The sequence below is a fragment of the Staurois parvus genome, unplaced genomic scaffold (genome assembly GCF_062004578.1).
Source record: "Staurois parvus isolate SC_StPar_1 unplaced genomic scaffold, SC_StPar_1.0 ptg003625l, whole genome shotgun sequence".
Lineage (NCBI taxonomy): Eukaryota > Metazoa > Chordata > Amphibia > Anura > Ranidae > Staurois > Staurois parvus.
In genome coordinates, this window is record NW_028321421.1 from 1 (window position 1) to 13,273 (window position 13,273).

Genomic DNA, 13,273 nt, shown 5'->3' on the forward strand with positions numbered 1-13,273 from the left:
TTTATGGATGAATATGGGGTCTATAAGACCCCACATCTCTCCTGTATGTTGGAAAGCATGAGATAAAAAAAATGATCTCAAGCTTTCCAGCAAAAAAAAAGTCAGTGTTTTATATTTGCCACTGCCGCAAGTGATGTCTCTTTCGGCCTCCCAGGGTCACAGAGATGGCCGGGGACCATCTGGACCACGGCCAGCTCTATGGCGGTTTTCTGGCTCCCCGACCATACAGGAGAGCACGGAGAAGCGTTGGTGGGTGGTGGGAGGGGGGATGTCCCCTCCTGCCATCTGTAAGAACAATCCAGCAGCTAATGAACCACTAGGATGGCTTTTACATTGCAGGCAATCGCCAGCTGAAAAAACGATCTATCTGGATTGTTACGTGTACCTAGGAAGCATCGTCCAGATATCTCCAACGTCATGTGACATCATGGGGGGGAAGTGGTTAAAATTCCTGCCTGTTCGCCCGTTTCTAACTCTAGCCTAGCATTCCACTTTCAGTTCTAGAGAAGGCTCTATCCAGCACCAAATACGTCATGTAAAGACAGACGCTCCCTTTTAAAGTCGTAATTATTTAAGTAAGTGGCTTTTCTTTTGCAGTGGGAGTTGGAGGTGGACCAGATTCATGACGTCATAGCAGATGGCTCCGATTATATGGAGGATGACCTGCACGAAGACTTTATTCTGGAGAGGAAGATGCCAAGCTCCAGGAGGAGGTCCTGCAACACCAAAGAAGATCTTTCCATTGGAAACCTCCACCATTGACTCCATGGCTGATGGGGAAGAGCTGAAGAACAAGAAGAACGGCAACTCTCCGGTGGAATGTCCCATCTGCCACAAGACGTTCCTCAGCAAGTATTATCTCAAAGTCCATAACAGGTAAGGCAGCAAGCCCATTCTCTCCAGGGTGTAGATCACACTAGATTCATTTTTTTGAAGGCAAAGTTATTGATCAGTGGGCGGTGTTAACTATTTATGGGATGTGTCTGGGGAGGTAAGTGGACCCAGCACCCAAGACTGATTATTGTAGGGAAGACCGATCTTGAAGTTCCTCTGCTGATAATTGGACTGAATCCTTGATTTTTGAGGCCAATAAATATTACTTGCTAGCGTATATATCCGCCATTACGGGGTTTCTTAAAGTGTAAATGTTTTTCTACCTTAACCACTTACCGTCCGGCCCATGTATGTAAACGGCCGGACGGGAGCAGTGCAGGAGCGGGTGGCCGTTTATAACGTCCTCCCGCTTCCCTGCCTGTGTGCGCTCACTGGGAGCACACGGCACCACGATCCGGTGCCTGCCTGTGTCCTCCGCTGTACGGGACCTCTGTGTGAGGTCCCGATCATGTGATCACTGATTGGCCAATCAGTGATCACATGAACGGTAGTAAACAGATGTCACTTCCTGACATCATTGCTTACTACTTGTGAAATCCTCCAGACACAGCGGAACACTGATCGCTGTATGGGACCTCTGTGTGAGGTCCCGATCATGTGATCAATGATTAGCCAATCAGTGATCACATGAATAATAGTAAGCAAAATGTCACTTCTGACATCATTGCTTACTAACTGTGAAATCTGTGATTAATCACAGAGGTCACATGGTACAGGGCTATTCACAACAGCCTTGTACCATGTGACAAGTTGTGACCAATCACAGCTCGCACAGTATTTCTCATGGCTGCAGGATGCAGCCAGAGAGAAGGAGAAATGATTGCTTTTAACAGCCTTTAAAAAAAATCTTCATCAACCCCCCACAAGTAATGGTGAACACTTGTACTGCTAGGGTAGCAGTATGTTAAAAAAAAATACATAAATAATATAAATAAATAAAAATCAAAATGTAAAACACATTTTTGAAAATTTATAATTTTTGGTTATAAACTAATTTGAGGTTTTTTTTTCACTAAAAAGATAACTGAATACATTTTGGCCGAGATTTATGAAGAAAGATTATTTATTTGCAAAATTTAAAAAGAAAAACACTTTTTCTGAAAATTGGCCTGGAAGGGGGTGAAAGTGTCCCAGACTTGAAGTGGTTAAAGTATAACTAAAACCTTCTTTTTTTCTCTGGTTGGAGTGGAGACAGATGTCCCCATCAGAGTCCCCCTTTTACATCAGGTGTCCCCCATCAGAGTCCCCCTTTACATCAGGTGTCCCCCATCAGAGTCCCCCTTTACATCAGGTGTCCCCCATCAGAGTCCCCTTTACATCAGGTGTCCCCCATCAGAGTCCCCCTTTACACAGGTGTCCCCCATCTGAGTCCCCCTTTACACAGGTGTCCCCATCAGGTCCCCCCTTTACATCAGGTGTCCCCCATCAGAGTCCCCCCTTTACATCAGGTGTCCCCCATCAGAGTCCCCCTTTACATCAGGTGTCCCCCATCAGAGTCCCCCCTTTACATCAGGTGTCCCCCATCAGAGTCCCCTTTACATCAGGTGTCCCCCAATCAGAGTCCCCCTTTACATCAGGTGTCCCCATCCGAGTCCCCCTTTACATCAGGTGTCCCCATCCGAGTCCCCCTTTACATCAGGTGTCCCCCATCCGAGTCCCCCTTTACATCAGGTGTCCCCCATCCGAGTCCCCCTTTACATCAGGTGTCCCCCATCCGAGTCCCCTTTACATCAGGTGTCCCCCATCAGAGTCCCCCTTTACATCAGGTGTCCCCCATCAGAGTCCCCCTTTACATCAGGTGTCCCCCATCAGAGTCCCCCTTTACATCAGGTGTCCCCCATCAGAGTCCCCTTTACATCAGGTGTCCCCCATCAGAGTCCCCCTTTACATCAGGTGTCTGGCTAGTAGGTCTAGACTTGAAATTTGAAGCCCTGAGCTAATCCATTGCCGCTTTATCCAAAGCTACAAAAAGGTTTTGGCTTTAGACAATAGAAGAATCGGTACTCCAAGCGCCACCCCTTACATATGATGAGAAGTTGTTCTCTGGAGTCGTTGGAAGTTTTCTGCCGGGACACTGAGATGTGATGTTTGTTCCACCAGAAAGCACACGGGGGAAAAGCCTTTTGAATGTATGAAGTGCGGGAAATGTTACTTCAGGAAGGAAACCTATTGGAACATGAAGGTCGAAACTGTATGAGCCGAACGGAGCAGGTGGGTGTAAACCTGATATTTAGGAACTTGGTACGAAGACACGCCTCCTCCTTCCAATAAACCCAATGGAGGGAACGACCAAAGGACAATGTTTATAATGTGATTGGTGGTGGTGGAGGGAAAGATTCCTTCGTTGGTAGCCGGTTGCCATACCATACAGTGTTTCTCAACCGGGATTGAGGGGATAATTGTGCAACACGCCATGCGTTTCCATCATGCAGGCAGGCCGGCCGGCCACCAGCACCATGAGGGCATGTGGTGCTAATCTGGGTGGTGATTGGGGCATCCCCGGCATTCAGAAGGGGACAGAAGTCTGCTTCTGTTCAGACCTACTCCACCTCCAGCCCACTGCCATGCTGCATGGTCGGGGGGGGGGGGGGGGGGTAGGACTCTCTTATCAGAAGGTTGGGGGTGGGGGGAATTGAAGACTCTGATGTGAAAGCGGAGGATAGGGAGGGACTGAGGACTTTGATATAAAAGGGAGGGGGTCTGAATTGAGGGACTCTATGTGAAAGGAATGGGGACTGAGGACTCTGATGTGATTGGAGGGAGGGCAGGAGGAACTGAGGGACCCTGATGTGATTGGAGGGATAGCAGGGGAACTAAGGACTTTGAATGTGATTTGGAAGAGGGTCGGGAGTGGGGGTTCTGAAGACTGATGTGATGGGGGTGTAATGAGGACCCTGATGGGAGTGGGACAACTGAAGACCCAGATGTGATGGGGGATGGACGGACTGAGGACTCTGATGTGAATGGGAAGAGGGTTGGGGGAGGAGGTTCTGAGGACGGATGTGTTGGGAGGGGGAGTTGAGCTTGATACTGGTGTAACTGGGGGGGGGATATCAGGGCTCTGATAGGATTGGGGGGGGGGACCCCAGATCCTGATGTAATGTGGGGGACTCTGAGGACTTGTCGGGGGGGTGGGGATACTGAGGACTGACTTTGGTGTGATTGGGGGAAGACTGTGAACTCTGCTGTGAGATTGGGGATTTGAGACTGGGGTGCCTCGAGACTTTCCATACTTTTCCCATGATTGGAATATTGAGATTGAAGGGTTGAAAAGCGCTGTACTTGATGGATTCCTAGAGTGTAAGCTCCCAGGATCAGGGCCCTCCTATCCCTCTTGTATTGAACTGTATTGTTGCTGTATTGTCTCCCGTTATATTGTAAAGTGCTGAGCAAACTGTTGGTGCCATAAATCCTGTATAATAATATAATAATAATAATAATAATAAATCCTGAATAATAATAATAATAATTAATCCTGAATAATAATAATAATAATAATAATAAATCCTGTATAATAATAATATAATAATAATAATAAATCCTGTATAATAATAATAATAATAACAAATCCTGTATAATAATAATAATAATATAATAATAATAAATCCTGTATAATAATAATAAATCCTGTATAATAATAATAAAAAATCATGAATAATTATAATCCTGTATAATAATAATAATAATAATAATAATAAATCCTGTATAATAATAATAATAATAATAAATCCTGTATAATAATAATAATAATAATAATAATAAATCCTGTATAATAATAATAAATCCTGTATAATAATAATAATAATAAATCCTGTATAATATAATAATAAATCCTGTATAATAATAATAAAAAAATCATGAATAATTATAATAAATCCTGTATAATAATAATCATAAATCCTGTATAATAATAATAATATAACCTAGAAATACCTAATTTCTTACTCCTGGGGCTACCTCCTCTCTCCTCTGGTCCAGACTCAGAACGTGGGAGAGGCTATGACATCCTTCACTGGTCCTGCATTGTACATGAGGGGGGCAGACACACAACCGGCAAGGATGAAGCCTGTGGGATCGAGATTTAGAGGGTTGAGGGGGGGGCGGTGTTTGGGTGGTGCTACCAAAAGCTAACTGAAGTTCAAAATTTATTCCATTTATTCCAATCGGAATGTGTACCTGCTTAACCCCTCCCGGCCCTTTAAGGGTTTCAGAAGCCAGGAGGCGGGGTGGGGTTTAGGGTCATGTGACCGCCGTGACACTTTGTCACGGCGGTCACATGATCGTGAAAGGTCCCGATCGAAAGAGGAGCTCGGGACCTTTCCGTGAGTACCGGGCATGTGTGCTGGGAGCGGGCAGGGCGCGCGCTCTCACCACCTATGTTCTTTTTTAATAGAACACAAATAGGCAGCCGCTCATGTCTAGGCCCAGACGTCGGGAGGCGGCACATTTGCGTTCGGCCGGTGTGAAGAGGTTAAAACGCACATCTGTGAATGAAAACAAATGAAATCTCAGTCCCCGCGGAATGAAAGGCGATTGGAAGGAAGATTTATATCAGCATGGTTACGTTCTCGCTCTAAAGATCCGATTCCCTCTGCTTTTACAGGTGTTTAGCTGCACGTCTTGTCACGAGGTATTTAAAAGACGGATGGAGTTGCGGCTACATATGGTGTCCCACACTGGAGACATGCCTTATAAGGTGAGTGGAGAGATGCGATTGGTTACATGTAACATGCAGGGCTTAGCATGATATCCGTGTTTCAGCAGTGGGACGAGACCAAAACAACATGGCGTTAGGCTGAGCGCCGCTCAGCTAGTCAAAGGAAGCTTTGTACTCTCTGCTTTCTCTGATTGGCTGAGAGGTGGGCAGGTGGCGTGAAAATATATACGTCAGCCAATCAGAGGAAGCTTTGAATTCATTCACAGAATACAAAGATTCCTGTGAATTGCTGAGTGGTGCTCAGCCCGACCTTATTTCGTTCCTGGAGTGAGATGGGAAAGTCCCCCGTCCCAATGCTGGAACACAGCGCTGTATACCGTATGAAACCGCAGCTATATATGTTGTAAACTGCCGGCGCTATAAAAATCTTGTATAATAATAAAAAATATATGCAGTTAATACCGCAAGCCCAGAAAGTGCGCCTTGTTAGTAGAGCAAAGAGCTTGTTGGGACCAGCCTGGTCCAGATTAACTATTTTTAAACGAAACCACGTGACCTCCGGAGGGTTCCCCCCCTTCATGACCAGGGCATTTTTTTTTTTTTTTTTTTTTTGCTGTTCAGCACTGCGCTACTTTAACTGGCAATTGCACGGTCATGCAACACTGTACATAAATGACATTTATATACATTGTCTTCACACAAATAGAGCTTTCTTTTGGTGGTATTCGATCACCACTGGGTTTGTTTTTTTTTTTGTTTTTTTTTTATATATAAACAGACAAAATTTTGGGGAAAAAAACAATATTGTTTTACTTTTTTATAAAACAAAAATCAAATTTCGTCAATGTAGGCCAAAATGTATTCTGCTACATCTTTGGTAGAAAAAAAAAATGTAAAAAATCCCAATAAGTGTTTATTAATTGGTTTGTGTGAAAGTTTTATAGCGTTTACAAACTATGGGATATATACTGAAATGTACACAGCGCTATACTGGTAATGGTGGTGATCAGCAACTTATAGTGGGCTGTGATAGTGCGGCAGGCAATCTGGTGCTAGCTGACGCTGGCTGGAAGGTACACTGACTCTTAATACTGTGATCAGTGCTAATACTGTACACTGTCACTGTACTAATGACACTGGCTGGGAAGGGGTTAATATCTCGGATTTGTGCGCCTAACAATGTGTGCTGCTTTTTCCTTACTATCTGGCCTGCAAAGCAGGGAGAAAAAACAGCCAGATCACTGTTCCCTGTACACAGAATTCTGTGTTTTGTAAACTTTGTGGATGGTCCCGCAGTCTTCTGGGACCTGTGAAGTGTCCCACAAGGCTGCAGGGGAAAGAAGGGGGGGGGGCCAACTTCCTGTTCAGATGCCGCAGCCATCTGACCCGGAAGTGGAAGCAGGGACCGGTCAAAACCGGGTATCTACCCCAACCCCACCCCCCAAAAAAAAGTGCAGAATTTTGACAGTGGGGGGGGGCATACAAACAACTGAAACTTCCCCTTGTGTTCCATTTTAACCTCCCTGGCGGTAATCCTGAGTCTGGCTCGGGGTTAATTTTCAGTACCAAAAGCAGTAACCCCCCCCCCCCCCCCCCCGAGCTACACTCCGGAATACACTGTAGTGTAACTTGCCTTGTCCCTGTGATCCCCCGATGTCCTCCGACTGATGTCCTCCGGCTGGTGTCCTCCGGCTGGTGTCCTCCCGCTGTGTCCTCCGGCTGGTGTCCTCCCGCTGTGTCCTCCGACTGATGTCCTCCCGCTGTGTCCTCCGGCCGGTGTCCTCCCGCTGTGTCCTCCGGCCGGTGTCCTCCCGCTGTGTCCTCCGGCCGGTGTCCTCCCGCTGTGTCCTCCGGCCGGTGTCCTCCCGCTGTGTCCTCCGGCCGGTGTCCTCCCGCTGTGTCCTCCGGCCGGTGTCCTCCCGCTGTGTCCTCCGGCCGGTGTCCTCCCGCTGTGTCCTCCGGCCGGTGTCCTCCCGCTGTGTCCTCCGGCCGGTGTCCTCCCGCTGTGTCCTCCGGCCGGTGTCCTCCCGCTGTGTCCTCCGGCCGGTGTCCTCCCGCTGTGTCCTCCGGCCGGTGTCCTCCCGCTGTGTCCTCCGGCCGGTGTCCTCCCGCTGTGTCCTCCGGCCGGTGTCGTCCCGCTGTGTCCTCCGGCCGGTGTCGTCCCGCTGTGTCCTCCGGCCGGTGTCCTCCCGCCGTGTCCTCCGGCCGGTGTCTCCTCCCGCCGTGTCCTCCAGCTGATGCCGGCATCCGTCTTCTGGGTTCCCTTCCCTGCGAGCACCGAGATGCAGGGGGGCAGAACTGGCGGGAGATTTAAAAAAGTAAAAACATGATATACACACAATACATTGTAATCTATTTGGATACATTCCTGTATCAAACCATTTCACATACATTTTGTCCCGAGTGCTTTGTCCGGCGCCCTGCCTGCATTTTTACTGTTCTTTCTGCCTGGAAACTGAGAAACGTCCATGGCGTCCAAAAAGCGTCCCTTTCGGTCAGACGCGGTTTTAGACCGGCTAGAGAACAGCGATAGTAAATCAGAACCACTTGCAGAATTGAGCGATAATGATTCGTGGGGGAAATTCCTCATCAGACACTGAAATTTCCATGCAAAACAATGTACCGCTTTGACATTCAAAACTATTGACATAGTCAGACCGCCAGGGAGTCGCTGTTGTAATTCACTGACCTTCTTGCTCTCCGGTCTGGGCAGACAGCTATCCTGAGAGTCTGCAGGAGCTTTGCATTGCACCCGCAATCAACCGATCATGGGTGCAGTGTAGTGCAAGGCTCCTGCAGACACTTAGGATAGCTGTCTGCCTGGACCTGAGAGCAAGAAGGTCAGTGAACTACAACAGCGCCCTCGCAGTTCATTGAGAATTACAAGCCGCAATGGCTGATGGTACTTGTAGTCCATTCACAGAAAACTGAATGAATGACATAGCTGTGTGGGCAGAGCTCCGCATGGCCGTGCTATGTTCAAATTTTGACAGTGGGTGCTGTGAGAAGAACCCCCCCCCCCCACCTCCCTGCTGGCAACAGGAGGTGGGAACATAGGAGCATGTTACATGTTACACCCTAAGGCTAGGTTCACATATGTGTGGGTGGTGCCTCTGTGGATCCGCACAAAAAATCCACCCACACAAGAATACGGACCCACGGGCGGGTGCCATTATTTCTAGTGGCACACCACACGCACTGGGAACCGAGGTTCCCATGTGGGCTGCGTTTTCAGAAGAAATGTAGGGACTTCTCCCCTGTGAGTCCCGGGGCACGAGAGTCCATTCAAATTAATGGGGTCTCGTGCCCGCGCAAAACGCGGCCCTTAGGAACGCAAATATGTGAACGGGGGTAAATGTGGATGTAACCTGCTCCTTCAGGTGAACTTCAGGTGAACTTGCCCTTAACCACCTCCCATCCGGCCGTTGTATATAAACGGCCAGACGGTGGCAGTGCAGGGGTGGGTGGCCGTTTATAAGTGGCCTCTCCGCGCCCTGCTTGTGCGCGCTCCCTGGAGAGCGCAGCACCGCTATCCTGTGTCCTCCGGACACAGTGGAACACCGATCATCAGACAGGACCTCTGTGCGAGGTCCCGATCATGTGATTACTGATTGGCCAATCAGTGATCACATGCAGAGTAGTAAGCAAGATGTCACTTCTGACATCATTGCTTACTACGTGTGAAATCTGTGAATGATCACAGAGATCACATGGTACAGGGCTATTCACAACAGCCTTGTACCATGTGACAAGCTGTGACCAATCACAGCTCACACAGTAGTTCTCAATGGCTGCAAGAATGCAGCCAGAGAGAAGGAGAAATGATTGCTTTTACAGCCTTTATGGGTGTAAAAGCAATCAGTGTAAACAAAAAAAAAATCTTCATCACCCCCCACAAGTAGTACTGTGTTACTATGGTGACCCTGTACTGCTCGGGTGACAGTATGTAAAAAAAAACAATATAAAAAATGTAAAAAAAAATGTTTAAAAATTATAATTTTTGGTTATAAACTAATTTGGGTTATTTTTTTGGTTTTACCAAAAAGATAAAGGAATACATTTTGGCCAAGATTTATGATGAAATATATTTATTTGCAAAATTTTATAAGAAAAACACTTTTTTTCAACATTTTTGGACTTTTTTCATTTACATAGCAAAAAAAATAAAAATCCCAGCGGTGAATAATTACCACAAAATAAAGCTTTATCTGTCTCAAAAAAATGCTAAAAAATTCATATGGGTACAGTGTTGCATGACTGCGCAATTGTCATTCAAAGTGTGACAGCGCTGAAAGCTGAAAATTGGCCTGAATAGGAAGGGGGGGAAAGTGTCCGGACTGGAAGGGGGGGGAAAGTGTCCGGACTGGAAGGGGGGGGGGAAAGTGTCCGGACTGGAAGGGGGGGGGGGAAGTGTCCGGACTGGAAGGGGGGGGGGAAGTTTCCGGACTGGAAGGGGTGCGGGGAAAGTGTCCGGACTGAAAGGGGTGGGGGGAAAGTGTCCGGACTGGAAGGGGTGGGGGGAAAGTGTCCGGACTGGAAGGGGTGGGGGGAAAGTGTCCGGACTGGAAGGGGTGGGGGGAAAGTGTCCGGACTGGAAGGGGGGGGGGGGGAAGTGTCCGGACTGGAAGGGGGGGGGGAAAGTGTCCGGACTGGAAGGGGGAGGGAAAGTGTCCGGACTGGAAGGGGTGCGGGGGAAGTGTCCGGACTGGAAGGGGTGCGGGGGAAGTGTCCGGACTGGAAGGGGTGGGGGGAAAGTGTCCGGACTGGAAGGGGTGGGGGAAAGTGTCCGGACTGGAAGGGGTGGGGGGAAAGTGTCCGGACTGGAAGGGGTGGGGAAAAAGTGTCCGGACTGGAAGGGGTGGGGGGAAAGTGTCCGGACTGGAAGGGGGGGGAGTGTCCGGACTGGAAGGGGGGGGGGAGTGTCCGGACTGGAAGGGGGGGGGGGGAAGTGTCCGGACTGGAAGGGGGGGGGGGGAAGTGTCCGGACTGGAAGTGGTTAAAAGAACTGAAGGCAGAATTTTTTTTTGGATAGAGTTAAGAGAAGGTGATTACCCCGTCAGGTGTTTTTTGCCATCGGTGTCCCTTTGGGGGAGATTTCCCTTCACATCCTGTCCCATAGCCAAAACCAGAAATGAGAGGAAATCTCTCCAAAGTGAGGGAGTCCCTGGTTGTCCCCAGAACGAACGCCCACATTGGCAGATTTCTCCTCTATCCCTGTTCTGGGGACAACCCAAAAATGTTGGATTTTCTTGGTGATAGCAGTGAGCAGGACATATAGAGAGGGCGGAATCTTCTTAACGGGACACGGGGCAGCAATAAAAACGGACAGGGAGTCTAAATCCCTCTCCACTCCATCCAAAACAACAACAAAAAATGTTTTGCCTTTACTTACACTTTAACCCTTTTGCTGCCAGAGCCATTTTAGCAGATTTTTTTTCTGTTTTAAAAAAAATAATTTTAGGGCTGACGATTGCATAAACCCCCAAAGAGATTTATATTTTCAGAAAGCGGACACCCTAGAGAATGAAATAGTGGTAGTTCCAGCTACTTATGTCACACTATATTACTGCAAAAGTCTAGGAAAAGGAAAATGACATTAAGTTAATTATTTAGGGCACACAAACGCAATACATTCCCCAATTTTTGGGGTAAAATACAAAAGACGAGTAAATAGATACCCAACGTGTCAAACCTTAAAGCGGAGCTCCACCCAAAAGGGGAAATTTTGCTTTAAGCCTTCGACCCCCGCTCCCCGTTAAGGATTGGCACCTTTGGGGAGCGGATACCCGAATTTGACAGGTACCTGCTCCCACTTTCACTGCAATTGCCTAGGCCAGGGGTAGGCAACCTGGGAGCTGCAGGACTACAAAATCCATCATGCCTCTGCAAGTCATAGCTGTAACTGTCAGTTTTGTAATGTTGCAATGCCTCATGGGAAATGTAGTTCCACAACAGCTAGAGAGCCGCAGGTTGCCTACCCCTGGCCTAGGCGATCGGAAGCGGAAGTTGTCGTCCCCCCCCCGCCCCGTAGTCTTCTGGGACACGTGACAGGTCACAGAAGACTATGGGGCCATTCACAAAGCACAGCGCTTCTCGCACATGTGCAGTGGGCACCTGGCTGTGAAGCCGCAAGCTGCCCACACTGAAGATGCCGGTGCCAGGGAGAGAAGACGGCCGGTGAAACCAGCGGTGGTGAGGACAGTACTGGACCGAGGGACAGGTAAGTGGCTGTATTTTAAAAGTCAGCAGCTGCAGTTTTTGTAGCTGCTGAGTTTTATTTTTTATTTTTTTTTAATTTTTAAATTTTAGTGCGTCCTTGAAATTTCGACAAAAATCAGTACCCTATATTTTCAGTAGGCAACATTTTAAACCCAAAAGGGGACACACCGCTTGCTTGCACCCTCCCCCGCTCCACTGCCACATTTGGCACTTTTTTGGGGGGGGGAGCAGGTACCTGGTTTTGACAAAGTACTCGCTCCCACTTCTGGCGCATTTTGCCGCGACGAACTGAGGCGAAAGTTCGGCCCCCTTCCTTCCTCCCCGCAGTCTTCTGGGACACTTCACAGGTCAGAGACGATCTGGTCTCTCTTTGCCTCTGTGACCAGCCGGACGCACCTTTTGGATCGTTTCTCGGGTGCGCCTGTTAAAACGGTAAGCCCAAGAAACACCGGCGAGTGGTGGGAGGGGGTGGGGGAACGTCCCCTCCCGCCGCCGCTTCTGAATGTGATCCAGTGGCTAATGAGCCATTTGTATTGGGGTCGGCAAGTGGCTATGCAGAGCTGCACCAGATTCTGTGCGCTCCATTTTTAGAAGATCTCCCGCATTGTGTCCTTTATATATGGATGTATTGAATCCATCATACAGTCAGGGGCGGGGCTCTCCGTCTTGTGGTTTGGCAAGCGGCTCCTAATGACTTAATACCGGGCAGATATGTGAGAGGAAAGTCTCCAAATATGGCAACAACTTGACGAGGATCAAGACGGCAGACAAGTCACTTGAGTTCAGCCGGGAAATCGCTCCGTGTCGGAGGAGGAGAATGTAATGTGACAAGTGTTGTGTATGTTATGTCCTGGAAGCAGGCAAGATTTCCTTCCAACTACAAGTGCCAGAACACCCCGCCAGCCTTAAAGTGCTCCTAAACCCTGTGTATGTGTGTGTGTGTGTATATATATATATATATATATATATATATATATACATACAGTGGGGATCGAAAGTTTGGGCACCCCAGCTAAAAATTTGTATTAATGTGCATAAAGAAGCCAAGGAAAGATGGAAAAATCTCCAAAAGGCATCAAATTACAGATTAGACATTCTTATAATATGTCAACAAAAGTTAGATTTTATTTCCATCATTTACACTTTCAAAATAACAGAAAACAAAAAATAGCGTCTGCAAAAGTTTGGGCCCCCTGCAGAGTTAATATCTTGTACTGCCCCTTTGGCAAGTATCACAGCTTGTAAACGCTTTTTGTAGCCAGCCAAGAGTCTTTCAATTCTTGTTTGAGGTATCTTTGCCCATTCTTCCTTACAAAAGTCTTCCAGTTCTTTGAGATTTCTGGGCTGTCTGTCACGCACGGCTCTTTTAAGGTCTATCCATAGATTTTCAATGATGTTGAGGTCAGGAGATTGTGAAGGCCATGGCAAAACCTTCAGTTTACACCTCTTGATGTAATCCCCCGTGGATTTCGAGGTGTGTTTAGGATCATTATCCATTTGTAG

At 47.8% G+C, this 13,273-nt stretch overlaps 1 protein-coding gene across 1 annotated transcript in view; it reads left to right on the forward strand.

Annotated features, from left to right (window-relative positions):
* Positions 1 to 597: 597 nt before the first annotated feature.
* The window catches only part of LOC149427610 (zinc finger and BTB domain-containing protein 48-like), a gene marked incomplete at its 5' end in the record, with an annotated part of 31,143 nt that continues 18,467 nt past the window's right edge, over positions 598 to 13,273 (forward strand). The window contains 5 exon segments of the mRNA XM_089667854.1: positions 598 to 726; positions 728 to 876; positions 2,995 to 3,053; positions 3,056 to 3,105; positions 5,498 to 5,590. Coding sequence (XP_089523980.1) covers positions 598 to 726; positions 728 to 876; positions 2,995 to 3,053; positions 3,056 to 3,105; positions 5,498 to 5,590 — 480 coding nt within the window.